General features: G+C 38.3%; 1 protein-coding gene across 1 annotated transcript in view; it reads left to right on the forward strand.

The window, feature by feature from the left end:
- The window catches only part of pcsk1 (proprotein convertase subtilisin/kexin type 1), a 44,297-nt gene that overhangs the window by 12,373 nt on the left and 14,553 nt on the right, over positions 1-17,371 (forward strand). The window contains exons 3-7 of the mRNA XM_003216385.3: positions 4,655-4,765; positions 7,115-7,261; positions 8,130-8,206; positions 11,538-11,626; positions 13,149-13,321. Coding sequence (XP_003216433.3) covers positions 4,655-4,765; positions 7,115-7,261; positions 8,130-8,206; positions 11,538-11,626; positions 13,149-13,321 — 597 coding nt within the window. The remainder of the gene's footprint in view (positions 1-4,654; positions 4,766-7,114; positions 7,262-8,129; positions 8,207-11,537; positions 11,627-13,148; positions 13,322-17,371) is intronic.

The following is a 17,371-nucleotide window of genomic DNA, read 5'->3' on the forward strand; positions in this document are numbered from 1 at the left end:
GTCACAGTTTCTTAGGGGAAGGCAAAAAAAAATCATCTGAGTAAATCTTGCCAAGAAAATCCTGTGATAGTCACCACGTCAGAAATGTTTTGAAGGCATACAACAAATTCCAGAGTGTGCTTACAAATAGATCACACCTTACTTTATAATATCTGAAATAATACAGTGGGAGGCTTTTATTACGTTGATTCTTGTATCATTAGCTGGTTTGTATTTAAGCTATGAGTATCTTGGTTTATCATGACTCTTGGATAAAAAAAAATCTGAGTAGTATCTTGGACAAAATCCAATATTAACCCCACACTGAGCAGATTTTTGAAAAAAACAAGAGTCAAGTTAGTTATGACTAACAAGTCTTATTCATTTCAAAGTGTCTGTTTTTCTTTGAAGGACCCCCTTTCTTAAGACTTGAAATCAGAAATCTTGAGATATCTGACATCTTTGTATCTGAAATTGGATACAATGACCAGAGTCCTGTTGATGATATATTTAGTCATAGGCCTTGCTATGCTTGTAAAGTGACTTTTTTGGACAAAGAAGTATAGATCTATCCACCGAACTGATGGTCAGGAGGTTAGGTTCTGTTATGAAGCTATGGAGGTACAAAATAATGCATCTGGAGCATTGTGTCTATCCTCATTAAGCATTAATTATTGTGCAATGAGACCACAGCTATGTACATTCAACATTTTTCATATGGTAAGTAGTCAGTAAAAGGATTGAATAGTGCTAGCATAGCATAATGCTTCTAGAGGATATTTCTGCTATGCTGAGATGATGTAGGATCTCAGTCGTCATCAAAACTCATATCTAACATGTTTTATCTTCTGATAAAATCCCCTAATATGAAATCATTATTTCAAATTTATATCAAGAAACAATTGGGCATTTAAAAAATGTAATCAGTGACATTTAAAAGATAAGATTCCACTTGCTTGCAGATGACATTTATTATTCAAATTAGTACTTAACAGAATGAGCTGTAATTTGGAAATGTGAAAATTAACAAACATTTCTGCAATGCTCTGCACTTGAACAATAGCCCCCATTTTGGAAGAGGGGCTGCTTAAGGACTAACTCATCATGAGCCTACTTCAAATGGCAGAAAAAAGTGCAGATATGAAAAGGAACAAGAAAACATTGTTGCAGCTGACAATTTGTTTATATAAAGACAAAAATGTAATTGGAAGAAAATATTAATTGATAGTCATTTAAATGTAACAACATTGTGGAGGACAACATTAAGCAAAGACTTCCCTGAACTCCCTAAACTATCCTGCTTCTCTCTAGAAGATGCATATTCCCCAAGTTTCACAGATGAAAACTTGAACATATGTGGTCACGCAACATTGGAGCATAGCTCATATTAGGAAGAACACAGAGAAGGTGCAATACGTTGCCTACAGGGAAGGGGAAGATTCCCCTGTTCTTCCTGGAATTTTGTCTCAATTGAAATAGGATTAAGCCAAAGGAGGAAAGTGGAAGGAGGAGAGGAAAACTGCGTCATTTCCAAAGCAGCTTAAAAAAGTGAGACAACAAACTGGAATAGGTGGAGAGTATGAAGATGTTGTCTTACTCCTAATATTGCAACAACCTTCACCTTCGAATCATCGTCTGTATGTGGGGATGGCTGGTTTATCTTGTAATTTGCCTCAAAGCAAAATCCATTCTGACAAGAGAGTAACTATGGGAAATTTGGGAAATTAATAATTTGGCCCTGCTTTTACAAGTATGCCAAATTTTTATTCAACAGCTGGCTTTGGAAGCTGCCTTGGGTCCCATACTGGGAGAAAGGTGGCATATAACTTTAATAAATTAATAATATACATTAAATTTTCAGCAGAAAGAGCAACTATGCTTAAAATATCTTGGACATGTGTAAGGTAAGATGTACATCCTAAAACTACAAACAAATAACTGCTGAAACCTAGCATTTAACAGAATAAGGAATTAATATACATGAGGGCTTAGTTCTGTAATATTTTGGGTATATTTAGTGGATTTTAGTTAATATTTAATATACTTTTACACAATATATGTGTGGAGTATGATATTAAAGGATTTTCACTTTAGATATGCTAAAAGAAGGCTGGGTCTTTGGCTCTGGTTACAATATTTGAAAATAGAATTACTGATAATATAAAAATATATACAAGAATATAAATCAGAACATATGATTCCTGCAGAGAAATATGAATAGACATCTTATGGTAAGGTTTTAGCTCCCTGTTTAATCATAACTAAAAGAAGAGAAGAACAGATGGTTTCGATTTGAATTTCAACTGAATTCAATTTGAGAAACTAGCATCAAATCCTGGAACAAGAATCTTTTATAATATGAATTCCCCAGGGACTTTCCTTCTTTATCTGGAGAGAGGAATAATTTGGGCTGGACATAAGAAGGCTTTTGTGCAAGCCCAAAATTTCTTTCTTCCCATCTTTGTATCATTCCCATTTCTGATCATTTAGGACAGTGGTTCTCAATCTGGGGTCCCCAGATGTTTTTAGCCTTCAACTCCCAGAAATCCTAACAGCTGGTAAACTGGATGAGATTTCTGGGAGTTGTAGGTCAAAAACATCTGGGGACCCCAGGTTGAGAACCACTGATTTAGGGCTAAAGTATATATGAACCACTGTTACCAACAGAGGTATGTATTTTGAAGAGGCACGAATAGAGGGCGAAAGGGAGAATGGTGCCAAATGGAAGGCACGTCAAGCAAATCCTTGTTGGGACCGCCTTTCTATATGGAAATTTATGTCCTCATTGGAAAGACTGTGCAGATCCAGAATAGGTCTCTACAATCACTTACAGACTCATCGTCAATATTCTACCCTTGGAAGACAATTATACCCGGCCTTTAGTGACAGCCAATGATGCTGATGCTGATGATAGAAGTATTTATGCCTTTGAGAGCCCACATGTTTGCTGTGGTTTGAGCATTGTCCTCCAGATGGACAATGAGTGATCTCTGCCAATCACTTATCCTAAGCCAATTCAGAGAGGTGAATGTTGGAGCCACCCTGTGATGGTTTGGACCGCCACCTTCCCTACGCTGCTGTAGAGGGAGGATAGCATCCAGATATCTACCCTTATTGTCCTGCCATTGTTTTCCTTGTTGCAGAGACTAGTGGGTGCAACCTGACTCGTATTGGTTGTTTGTTACCTGGAATGAGGTTGTCTGGGCAGGGGTGTGTGTACCAGAGTGACACAGGAGAGAGAAGAAAGAGAGGAAGAATCGCTTCCCTTCTCTAATTGCCTCATCACTCCAGCCCAGCATCACTTCAGTCAATTAGTGGCTGCCCCTAGCCATGTTACATCATTGATCACTGCAATGAGGAGATCAAGGGGTGGGGAGATGGTGAATGCTTTAACCTCTTCTGCTATTAATCCCAGGAGGGAATATTGGCAGGCTTAACCTCATCTCTTCTTGCTAGCCTGGCCACTAAGCAATCATTACTTTTATTGTAAAGACACAAGTACTCTTGTAAATTGTTTTAGGAAGATATTGTTCTGGAAGGTAGATATGTACATACAATAATAAAAATAATAATTAAAAATAATCTATATCACTGGTAGCTCCCGGTGGCACAGCTGTGAGCTGCTGAACTTGCTGACTGAAAGGTTGGCGGTTTGAATCCGAAGAGTGGGGTGAGCTCCTGCTGTTAGACTCAGCTTCTGTCAACCTAGCAGTTTGAAAACATGCAAATGTGAGTAGATCAATAGGTACCACTCCAGCGAGAAGGTAACAGTGCTCCATGCAGTCATGCCGGCCACATGACCTTGGAGGTGTCTATGGACAACACTGGCTCTTTGGCTTAGAAATGGAGATGAGCATCAACCCCCAGAGTCAGACACAACTAGACTTAATGTCAGAGGAAAACCTTTATCTTACCTTTACCTATATCACTAGTGGATCAGAAGAACCATATTTCCTGACCTGTTTGCACATTGAAATAAAAGATCCAAAGTTTTAGGAACTGCTTTCATTTTCCAAAGTAAAAACACACACCAAGTCACAAAAAATAATCCAACAATATAAAAACATTTTGCCCTTAAATAAAATGTACGAAATATACCCATAACAAGCATATTCAATTAATTGGAGTGCAATCCCACTGTCTTTTATGTGCCTATTCTATTATTAGTTATGACCTAATAGTAACAGATTTCATAGAGTGAATAGTCTGCTGTCAGATGCTTAGTGCTGTCATGTGAAACGACATATGGGCTGTGAATAACAATTGTTTTCTAGTTCAAATGCTAAATGCTAAGCTGCCATTCCAAAAAATGAAGCAAAGAGAAGTTTTAAAGTATCTATTTAAGTGAGACCTCTTCTGCAGAAAAGATAATTTCTCTATGGCCAATTAAAGACAGTTAAAACTACATATGTTTATCTCAGCAATGTGTGAGATATACCCCAGTAGTTAAATTCAGTGAGTGGCCCTAAATTGTTCATGCTATGGAACAGCCTCCCCCCATGGGTACTTCTGGATGTTTTGGACTAAAGTTTCCATCAACACAATCAGCATTATCAGACATGACAGACGTAGCATGAGAAAGGTCAATGTAATAAATAAGATTGGGTGCATAATAACTAAAATAAGCACACTGTATGCTTTGCTTCCTTGCTTACTTTAGACACTTCTATTTCAGGTTTCTTGGGCTGAACAGCAGTATGGGAAAAAACGAAGTAAACGTTCAGTATTCAAAGGCTCAGCAGAAAATCTTTTCAATGATCCGATGTGGAATCAACAATGGTATCTGGTAAGAATTTACATTTTCATATCAAATTTAAAAGTAATAAGAAATGCTATTTCAGTGTTGTTTCCAAAGTTGTACATGGAATACACTACATGGAATTATTATAAGATTTCACAACTCTTAATAAATGATGCTAGCTTCCTAGTAGTACAAATGAACATCATATTATACAAAAACTTTTGGGAAGCATTTTCATGTTTTGAGATGGAAAATATTCAATTTATGATTCTTCTGGACTGGTCTAAAGTGTGACCTCATAGCTCATTGGGTTTTATTGGGGTTTCTTGGTTGTCACCTCTGTCCCATCCTTTTGGGAGGCTGTTTGTAGTGGTTTCTTGGATCTCTACTTGGATTATCCAAAACTTTTTAAATAGAGGGGTGATTTGATGAGCTGATTCCATGTTTGGAGGGGACTTTTTCTTCTCCTATAGTAATGTTATAATGCAAGTGCTATTTCACTGACATGCTGACACAAGCAATGGTGTAAAATGTCACATTTTGTTTGATACGTTTCTTGATTAAAAAGAAACTTGATGGCTAAAATTTCCAGAAACTTGCCCAGGACAATAGAAATGTCTGCAAAGACATCCTGACATACTTTGCTATCTGAAAAAAACCCTCCTCTTACCGTTTTTAACATGGGCACTAACTATTGTTATTTGCTCCTTCAGGTTCAGAAAAAGAAATACTAACTCACAGAACAAACCTATGGCTTAGATTTATGCTGTGAAGTGAAATTGCTAGGGATGTGCAATCTATTAAAAATGGTTCAAAGGTTATTACAAAATGCTGGCATTTTATTTCTAAAATGTTTCTAAAGTATAGTGAAAAAGTCATTACTATAATGAGAGTAATGAAATTTTGTTACTATTTCATTATAGTAATTGCGCATAATTACTATAATTGGGGAAACTTCAGGGGCTCGTTTCTCCCTCGTTTTTAAGGCTATTGCAGTAAAACTTGCTACAATGGTAGAACACATTTACTACTGTTAGCTCACCAAAATTCAGAACACTTCATCTACCCATGGATTTTTTGGGGAATTTTCAATGTTTTTATAAACAACATTTTAAAAACTACAAGAGCTATCTACTTGAATTTTATATACAATGCACAAGATAACCAGGACATCAATCCACAGAAGTTTCAGAAAGATTCACACATCTACCGATTTTTGGGGGATTTTAAAAAGTTTCAAAAAGCGACAACAGCAATTCCCTTAAATGTCTGTCTGTCTTTATGACACACAACCACATAACTTCATTTTAGCAAAGATTTATATTATTACTTACTTACTTTATTCCTCTTTGCAGATTCAGTCATTTTATTTATTATTATTAGACTGACTCTAAACAGATGGTGCAATTGGGGCTTTCTGATGGTTAGCACTGCATTCTGGGAAATGTAGTTTAGGGCAGGGCCTTTTGCAGTCTCTGACACAGGGGGCCTCACCTTCACAAATTACATTTCTAGGAATACTGTGTTTTCAGTCTCCTGCCCAACTTTGCTAGTTGCGCCCTCGGTGCCTTCCTTATGACAATCAGGCCAAAGAAAAACAGGATTGGTTTTTCAAACACTTTATGTTTTCTTGGCTTTACCAAAATTGATTAATGCTTATACTGAAAATTAAATTGACCTTGGGAGGCATCCGAATGTTACAGAATCTTAACAAAAATGATTGGTGAGTGTTTCAATTCTTAAATCCCCCCCCCCCCGACACACCTTTCCTGCATGTTTCTAATATCGATTCGTTTACACAAATGTAATGAATTTGATATGAAATACAAAGAGTAACAATAATTTTGCACACTCCTAGTAATTACCAAGCCAGAAGTTATCAAAAAGCTGTAATCAGATGTACCCAGTTTGATAAAATGCCCATAAAACTTTCTGTGCTCCCTACTATGGCTTAAAGTTGGGGGTGTAATGCAGAGTTAAATCTGTTAATTCAGTTTTATCCCACATTAACAGAAATTGGAATTGATTTGGACAGCTGAACCAGTTCTAATTTGAACTAGCCTTTCCTGATGCCATTCCCTTTTCTTTGTGCTCCTTCTTTCTTTGAGTTTTGTCAAGATGCCAGCAGTAATATCTATTAAGAAGCAAAAAAATCTGTGAATATTTACAACATGCACGCATTTTCTTATTTAGTAAACACATTATTAAAAACAGCAGGATGTATGCAAGAGCAAAGGTGTGACTCAGTCAAAGGGACTTGAGTAAAAAATATTCTCATGGATCTGGACCATTGTGTGCTGGACAAATGGTCAATAGGTAGGCTTTTGAAGCATGTCAAACAATTTGATACTGGTTTTGTGAATAAAAAATGTATTCTCTTTTCTTTTTTCCTAGCAAGACACAAGAATGACCCAGTCACTGCCCAAATTGGATCTCCATGTTCTTCCAGTGTGGCAAAAGGGGATTACAGGAAAGGGGGTTGTCATAACAGTGCTTGATGATGGTTTGGAGTGGAATCACACAGATATTTATTCTAACTATGTGAGTTTAATACTTTTACAGTAGTGATCACCGACCATTGATTTCCAATACTAGTTCTGCAGTATCTCTCAATGGGTGGCATTCAAGTTACTATCTGACAGCATATTTTACTTGTCTGGTCTATTGTGAGGATAAATATGAGATAGGCCTGTGATGTTCCCATAGTTAAATTGGGAAACTATAAACATGACAAGACCCCCTGTGGACACCCAAAAATGTGGATAATACTGAATTCTATATTTTGTTGATACTTGACACAGAAACATACCATAGAATAGCACTGGAGGAACTAGGGAGGCCAACAAACACTTCCACGTGTGGGCTTCTCTTGGGCCTCCAGTGCTATTCAGTAGGATGCCTGGACTGCAAGAATACCATAAATTGCACTGGAGGAACAAGAGTGAACAAGATATACTTCCAGGGAAAATATTTTTGGAGTGTGGATAAATGAAGCCATGGATATTGAGTCTCTGAGTTAGAGAACCATACTGAATGTATTTAAATGTTTTAGATATTTTTTAGAAAAGTGTGTTGTTTCTAGGGGGAGAATTAATGCAAGCTATTAGCAATATACATTACAATTACTATAACTACACTCATGAAAGATAAGGTTATAAATGGCTGCTAATTGCAATATTTACCTATTAACTCTAGGATCAAAGTCTACTGTATTCATTTCCTTTTCATGGGCTTCCTGTAGGCAATTATAAAGGCTTAATGTGGGAACAGGATGCCAAAGAGAATTGCTTTTTGCTGTAATCCAGCTGTCCTCTTCTGGTGTTATGTGCTACTCCATTGCTTCAACATTTTGATTTGGAAATAGATTTTTATCCAGTTTCCTCTTTTTCTTGTATTTGTCTCATTTAAGGATCCAGAGGCAAGTTATGATTTCAATGACAATGATCAGGATCCCTTTCCTAGATACGATCCAACAAATGAAAACAAGTAAGTAAAGATCAACCCCCAGATGAAATTCTGATACCAATAACAAAGGGGAAAAAATCCTTGACTGTGTCAGCCTTGTATGTTTAGCCACTCCAACATGCTGAATGATACTTATTCTGTGGACAAAAACATTTGTGGTGTGCATGTATGTGTGTATGTACACGCTCAAACACGGAAAGTAGTATGTACTGCAGGGGAGCCCATTTTCTGCATAGAAACATTTTTCATGCAAAACAACAACAAAATGGTTTTCTTTGTGGAATAATTCTTGCTCAACATTGTGGGATACTGAATACCAGGAAAAAACTGAGCAAAATTCTCTATTTTCTATTCTTCCTCCTTATGGGGTTTCCTTCCTGTCAGGAACCCATCTTCAATATGGGAATGAGGAATTACAAAATGACTTCCATCTCTATTGGTGGCTGGTGGTTTCCAGGTATCAGTGATCGCAAATCTTCAGAAAGCTACATCTTTGTACATCCCAAATGTTAAGATTGTTAGGATGTCTGCAAATCTCCAAGCTTCCCAGTTAGTGAGCACGTTGGCATAGGGATTCCGGAAAAAGTTGTCCAGAGATCTATATCACGTTGGCCTGCATGCCGATTGATATGAATTGAACCGGGAGGAAAAAACCAAGAGCCAGGGCTGTAGCCAGAAAAAAAAAAGGGGGGGGGGTTTGAAAAATTGAGGGGGGGGGGTTGAACCTGTCAATATTTGCTTGAGATAGTGCTTGTAGTTCTGGAGGGACTCTTAATTTCTTTTGCATCTCATAGACTTAGCATGGGGAGTTGGTTAAGCAGTTAAAATTCATGAGTAAACCAGGTTTTTTTTTAACCTGAGAAATTTCGTTTGAACCCCCCCCCCCCCCCCCCGGCTACAGCCCTGCCAAGAGATATATGATTCTATTTTTGTATTTAAAAATTCACTATTCAAGTAGCTAAAGGATGCAATTTTATGCACACTTACTTGGGGCCCTTCCACACTGCACAATGATAGCAGTATGATTCCACTTTAACTGCAATGGCTGCATCTTATGGAATCTTGGGCTTTTGTACTTCAGTGACGCCTTAGAACTCTCTGGCTGTTATTTATAAATGTCTCTAAATTCCAAACCATTGGTATCCATAAGATGTTGCCATGGCAGTCAAAATAGATTCATAGTTCTATAAATGTCTAGTGCGAAAGGGCAATATGCTCATTGAACACAGAGGAGACATACGCCTGAGGAATAAGATGGTACTCTTAATCTGATGTATGTGCAATGTAGTTTCTTTTGTGAGGCCAATATGGTCCTTTTGAAATGGAGATAGTAAATTGCCTTTCTGTAGCCTATCCACTCAAACAGGTACAACCTACCAGTCATATAGGCTCTGTGTTGTCGAAGGCTTTCATGGCCGGGAGCACAGGGTTGTTGTATGTCTTTCAGGCTGTGAGGCCATGTTCCAGAAGTATTCTCTCCTGACGTTTCGCCCACATCTATGGCAGGCATCCTCAGAGGTTGTGAGGTATGAATAAACTAAGTAAAGACTTAGTTTATCCATACCTCACAACCTCTGAGGATGCCTGCCATAGATGTGGGTGAAACGTCAGGAGAGAATACTTCTGGAACATGGCCACACAGCCCGAAAGACATACAACAACCCCATATAGGCTCTAACGCAGCGTTTCTCAATCTGGGGATTGGGACCCTTTGGGGGGGGGGGTTGCTAAAGACCAGTATTTTCTGTTGGTCATGGGGGTTCTGTGTGGCAAGTTTGGCCCAATTCGATAATTGGGGGAGGGGGTTCCATGGGGTTCTCTGGTTTTTGGGGAAACTATAAATCCCAGCAACTACAACTCCCAAATGTCAAGGTCTGTTTTCCCCAAACTGCACCAGTGTTCAAATTTAGGCGTATTGAGTATTTGTGCCAAGTTTGGTCCAGATCCATAATTGTTTGAGTCCATAGTGCTCTCTGGATGTAGGTGAACTACAACTCCCAAGCTCAAGGTCAATGCCCACCAAACCCTTCCACTATGTCCTGTTGGTCATGGGAGTTCTGTGTGCCAAGTTCATTGTTGGTGGAGTTCTGAATGCTCTTTGCTTGTAGGTGAACTATAAATCCCAGCAACTACTACTCCCAAATGACAAAATCATGCCCCCCCCAACTCCACCAGTATTCAAATCTGGGCATATTGGGTATTTGTGCCAAATTTGGTCCAGTGAATGAAAATACATCCTGCATATCAAATATTTACATTATAATTCATAACAGTAGCAAAATGACAGTTAAGAAGTACTATAGCAACAAAAATAATTTTATGGTTGGGGGTCACCAAACATTAGGAACTGTATTGAGGGGTCGCGGCATTAGGAAGTTTGGGAACCACTGCTCTAATGGCTCTTCTGCAAGTTGGGCCCAAGAAGCCCAGTGAAAAGGGTAGAAATTATTCATTTCTAAAGTGGAGTATTGAGCAAATAGCCCTTACAAGCCAGTAAAGTTTTCATTGTTTGTAATGGCACAATAAAGAACTTTCACCAGGGTTCACCAGTCCCTATTGGGCAAAATGAAGTGTAATTCATTGTACAGCTGCTGTCACAACACAAATAACAGCATCAAAGTGGAAGATTTTTGGAGGATAAATGTTCCCAGACTTTTGAAAATTTAGCACTCTGTTAGCAGCAGTATTTATAGGCAATGGGAGACCATTATCTCCCAGTTCAAATGGCTCTACTTCAAAAGTCTGCTTCTCTACCTTAAAATCTATTCATCATTAATATTTAAAAGGAATTCAGACTGGCAGCATTCAACAGCTCTATTACATACAAAGAAAGCCACTTTTCACAAGGGAGCCATCATTTTATGTAGTGAAGGTGAGGGATCATAGAACACACCAATGAAAACATTTTATTACTTAATCTGCAGTAGCAATAAAAATGAGCTGTGCATAAGATTTGTGATCTTATAATGTAGTATCTATATATCATAAGCATTACTTTGAAAAGTATTTTCATAGTTTTGAAAATCAGGGTTCTTTTCCTTTATACGTAAAATCTAACTTACTATTAAATTTAATTACAATATTTGGACGTTCTATGGTCTAATCCCTGTTGACTCCATTTGAGTTTGATAGATTTGAATGAATAATCCTGGCATAATATATATATATTTAACTCTTATTGTGCTTTTTTTAAACAATCAAAAAGCTATTAGACCGAATAATGTTTCAAATATCAAGTTTTCAAGATACAGGACGCAGAGCATAATCATGGAATCCTCATCATATGTACTAGACTAACTTGAGTCTTTCGTTTTTGTGCATAATCTGTTTGGAATTGGTGGTTTTGTTGCAGGCATGGGACGCGATGTGCAGGAGAGATTGCCATGCAAGCAAACAACTTAAAATGTGGAGTTGGAGTTGCATACAATTCCAAAGTTGGAGGTAAAACATTGATTTAATAATTTGTTTTTAGTAAAAAAAAAAATCCCTTATAGCAGAATTGAAAGGGTACGGAACAAAGGGTGCATCTACACCAGGCATGGGCAAACTTTGATCCTCCAGGTGTTTTGAACTTCAACTCCCACAATTCCTAACAGCCAGCTGTCATTCTTAAGTATCAACAGTTTTCAGAATGTTGCATTACATTTCTATTAGGAAGCAGCGCAATGTTGATTAAAAAAATAATAATTTACAAGAATTTTTTAAAAATAAAGAAATGAAAAAATAACCAAACCTGAAATATTAAAAAGAAACCTAGATATCATTTCTAGTGTATAGCTATGAATTGATTATAGGTAAAGGTTTTCCCCTGACATTAAGTCTAGTCGTGTCCGACTCTGTGGGTTGGTGCTCATCTTAATTTCTAAGATAAAGAGCCAGCACTGTTTGTAGACACCTCCAAGGTCATGTGGCTGGCATAACTGCATGGAGCACCATTACCTTCCTGCTGGAGTGGTACCTACTGATTTATTCACATTTGCATGCTTTCGAACTGGAATGTTGGCAGAAGCTGGGGCTAACAGCAGGAGCTCACCCCATTCCCTGGATTCGAACCAGCAACCTTTCAGTCAGCAAGTTCAGCAGCTCAGCGCTTTAACCCACTGCACCACCAAGGACTCCTGACTTGATTATATCTGACGGAATAAAAGAAAATTAGTTGGGGGGATGAGAAGTTAGAATTTTAAGAATTTTGGATTTCAACTCCCAGAATCCCCAGGCTATTATTGATAACAGCTAAAGTTTTGGGAAGTTGGTAATTGAAGGTGGAGGAAGAGGAGCAGGAGGAACTTTTCCTAGCTCTGCATTTTAAAAAATACAGGAACAATTGACATGTTGCTCCAAAATCTTCTCGAGAATAATCAAATCTGAAAAGTAAAAAAATATTTCCTTCCTACATCTCTACTGTATCAGACAAATTTCAAAATTATCTGTGTTCATTTTGCTTATCTTTTGTTTGAGTTGCATGCCAATATAGTAAGCAGAACCTTTTCTGTTTGTGTGTCTGTCTCTACCTTTCAAAACACATTCTCAGAGGAGAATTCTGAGAAGCATGTGATGTAGTGCTAAAGGGGACAGTCCGTGTAAAAACGAATGGAAATGGGACAGCTGCCGACATCTGTGCTGACGACTCTCATGTTTTAAATTATTCTGTGTTAATGAGTGTTTGCAAGCTGTTAGTTTCCAATCTGATGTAGCAATTCCCCTTTATGTTTTTGCCAAATGAAGCAATTGCATCTCAAGATAGAGAGAGCAAGCCCCATGCCATCCTGGGTCTCAGAAGGGAAGGCCATTGAATGAAAATGTTAGAATATTGATTTCCCTGCATCCTGTATTTTCCAGACTGCTTATTCTAAAGGGCAGTGCACTTCTGTTTACATGGCAACATGCAACACTTTGTGTTGCTAATAGAATGACAGCACAAAATAATTATTGCTTTCTTCCTCCCTCCCATCTCTCCACGAAGGCATAAGAATGCTGGACGGAATAGTCACTGACGCCATAGAAGCCAGTTCAATCGGTTTCAGCCCAGATCATGTGGACATTTATAGTGCCAGCTGGGGTCCAAACGATGACGGGAAAACCGTAGAAGGGCCAGGTAGATTGGCACAGAAGGCTTTTGAATATGGAATTAAAAAGGTGAGTTCTTTTCAGAGTGTTATTTTACAGCCTTTCAAAGGCTGGGAAACAAACAAAAAATGAATCTTTTCCTTGATTCAAGCAATTCTGTCTTCTTTGCTGGGCTGTTATTTTAGATGGATGATTTTTTCTAGAAACATAAAAGAAACTCCAGGGATAAGTCAAAGGGAAAAACCTCAAAATGTTTAGAAATTGGAGCTTAGTGTCTTGCTGATGGACGCTCCTTCATCTTTTTAAGGATTATTTAGTCCTAGATCTCTTTTCTGGCTTTTTTTTTTCAGTTTTCCTCCTTCCAAACAAGGACTGCTTGTTTTGCTTTGAATATTAATGAGTTTTTATGCAGAGAGCGCCTATAAAATATTCATGCACATTTTCATCTTCGTGAATATTGCACTTACCTTTCTTTGCAAGCCAAGATACAGAGCATTATTGCGTAAGCCTGTGAATAATTCAGTCTAGTTCTAATTAAGGGAAGGGGGATAAATATTGGAAAGCACCTCCCCTCTGGACTTCTATTGGCACACCAAGCAGCATTTCAAGACACATCCACACATAGCACTAATATGCCAGCCATTTTGTCAGGGAGGGAACAATGATAGTTGTTTTGGGCTTTACATATAGAGCTATGGTTCCCAACCTTTTTTGACCAAGGCTCACTTGTCCAGGGACCACTTGAACAGGGACCACTATCCAACATTAGTACCAAAAGGGTTACGAATCAGTTTTTGGTCAACTTTAGATTCGGTTTGGTTATTTGGGGTGCTGATTCAGAAAATTGCATTGGATAGACCACATCAACTCTAGTTTCTTATACAGAATATATGCCATCTAGTTGTCGCCATCTGCTTGCCTACAGAAAACCATATTTAATAATCTAGAGCTGATGTGGTCTATCCAATGCAATGGTTAGCTCTGCGATAAGGAACAGAAATAAAAATAAATAAATAAAGAGGAAAGAGGTCAATGGACCGGATTTTTGTTCTCCCTACCGGACAACAACCCACAGGTTGAGAACCACTAATATAGAGGATGTGACATTAAGCAGTGACAAATAGGCTTTGGTTTCAGAATTTCAAAAGATGAAATCTTTTCCTTCAAGACAGTAATTGAGCAATCCTAAAACAATAAAGAAGAAACTTGCTTGGTGTTTCATAGAGCATTCAAGTGGTCCCTAGTCAAGCTCCTACTATCCCTCACCATGGGCTGTACTGACTACAGCTAATGGGGGGATAAACTGCAATAACAGCTAAGTTCCTAAATCAGTGGCTTAGTTACATATACTTACCTAAAAGGCTCTCTGGATTGGCATGGAAGGCTTTCGTATATGGAATCAAAAAGCCTTTGAAATGCTGGAGAACTGAAGAATAAAAACACTTTATTTTATTTTACTCCACAAAAAATAAACAATGGGGATGAGAATTTTACCAAAGAACAGGCAAAGGGGAATGGTAGTGTATCTTTGCCCAACACTTTACAATTACCTATGAATATTAACCCTTGTATATACCAAGCAATATGCCGGGCTACATATCTCTAGCTCCCTTAGCTATGGAAGCTGTGTCCAACTCTGTGGCAGTTGGTGACTTCCATGTTAGTGGGGGATTTTCCAAGCTTTGTCTAGATTTAAAGGAGCTATCCGAGGTGCTGAACCTATTTGAGTGTAGGGTTCAGCACCCTGAAGAGCTAATTTAAATCCTTGGTTAAAACCTGGAGTGGATTCCGTGTCTTACAGCAGTGGTTCTCAACCTGGGGTTCCCAGATGTTTTTGGCCTACAAGTCCCAGAAATCCCAGCCAGTTTACCAGCTGTTAGGATTTCTGGGAGTTGAAGGCCAAAAACATCTGGGGACCCCAGGTTGAGAACCACTGCCCTACAGACATGGATGGCCCAGATACCACTGGCTCAGCAAAAGCATATTTGGAGAGCAGGATACAAAGTGAAAGAGGCAACTTTAAGAGCACGAATTATAACTAGTGAATCCATAGTATAAATGTATGTTTTAGAAGTAGTATGAGTTACTCCCACACTAGGAATGTTTCTTGGATCTTGTGACTGACTTGAATTTCTTTTTAAAAAAAGATTACTGAGCATTCCTATCAAGATTGGAAAACATTGAAGAGATTTCTAGAGTAATCAATATGCATTTTAAGGAAACCAGTAGTTTCCAACCTTGGATTCCCAAATGTGGTTGAACTACATCTCCCAGAAGCCACTGGCCATGCTTGCTAAGGCTTCTAGAAGTGGAGGTCTATCAATACCTGGCTACCAGAGTTTGAGTTCCACTGACTTAAAAAGAAAAATGTTCCATCATTGCTTCCCTTCTAACCTCTCTATTAAGCTGCAGGGAGTCCTGCATTAGGGGAAACAACTTCTATAAGAGTCACTGGTCAAGTATTACCAAGTGCTGGTTGGGCTTTAGGGAAACCATGGTCAAAAACATTTGAAAGAAATGAGATTTTCTATCTTTGCTCTAGTCCAGTGTTTCCCAACCTTCGGTCCTCCAGGTGTAGGATTATTATTTTCAAAGATCTCAACAACAAATGTGTCATTAAACTATTTTATAAAACCTGAGAACAATCTATGTTACTGAAGGTAGGTACAGACCAATATAAACAAGGTCTAAATACAGAAGCTTTTTACAAGAAAAATAAACCATCCAGGAAAACAATATAGAAAAATTATATGCTTGTAATTAGAAAAGATAATATAAAAATAAATTTTGCTTTTGCATTCCATAGGTAACATAAATTATGAAGATACCATTCTAATGGTTGTCTGAGATATCTCCCTGCATTTGATGAAGTAATGAGAACAAATAAATTATGAAGAAAAACTTAGCTTCTCATCATCTTTGTGTATTTGCAGCCACATCCCAGTGGACGTCCTAGTGAAGGGATTCTTGGAATCAAAGAAGTAACTTTTCCCAGCACTGGATTTTGATGCTAATAGAAGTGCTCCTCTGTATCAATGCCATTAACTGATCTATGAGATTAGTTTCCTAGAACTAGACTGGGGAACAGCTTGCTCTATTTAAGGTTGCAACAAGAACATTGGCATAGTTATGAAAGTGATCCATCACCAAAAGCACACAAAGATAAGTGGCTGCAAGGCAGTTTAGAACTGTAATAACTGTATTTCAAGTTCTCAAAGCACTTCACTTATATTCTCAGTTGCCCTTACAAATGAACGATCAAATATGCCAGGATTATTCCCATAAGACAGATGAGTTGGATAAAGTTGAGGCCTGCTTCGGACCACTACTCAGGATATGGCTCATGCAAGCTATTAAGCTTAATACCATTCCAGTTCCTGTATTATACATACATTTAGTAAATGCAAGCTAATAACTGTTTCAGCAAAGAAAACCAAAGAGTATAGACACACCACACTTTAAATGCCCCTTCATAAACTGAAAATTTCATAACTCCCCTTAATGTTGCCATGGCCATTACAATGGAATCACAGTGTGTGTAGAGCCAGTTCACCCCATTTCTAGCAAAAGCCAGTCTGGGTGACTTGGAGAACCTCAGAAACAGCCTGGGGGTACATATGACTCCAGGGTTGTATTTTGTTCACTGCTGTTGTAGGGAAAAGTTCCCATTTGTTTTTTACACTTGCTGCACAGAATTAAAGAGAAGAGGCCATGGGCCGGGTACAAAGGTGCCATAGGCTGGTGATTTTCTATTCAACATGTATTTATAAAGTGTTACATCCTATTTTTTCTAGTCTTATTAAGGGCTGAAAACAAATTCAATAATAGGTAAATGTTTTCCCCTGACATTAAGTTTAGTTGTGTCCAACTCTGGGGGTTGGTACTCACCTCCATTTCTAAGCCGAAGAGCCAGTGTTGTCTGTAGACACCTTCAAGGTCATGTAGCCAGCATGACTGCATGGAACGCTGTTACCTTCGCGCTGGAGCGGTACCTAGGCTGTTAGGAATTGTGGGAGTTGAGGTCCAAATCATCTGAAGGGCCAAAATTTGGCCATGCCTCTAGAAGACCAGGGATCAAATCCATGCTTAGCCTTATTAGTAGTGAGCTTGCCTTATTAG

Source organism: Anolis carolinensis, chromosome 2 (genome assembly GCF_035594765.1).
Source record: "Anolis carolinensis isolate JA03-04 chromosome 2, rAnoCar3.1.pri, whole genome shotgun sequence".
Classification (NCBI taxonomy): domain Eukaryota; kingdom Metazoa; phylum Chordata; class Lepidosauria; order Squamata; family Dactyloidae; genus Anolis; species Anolis carolinensis.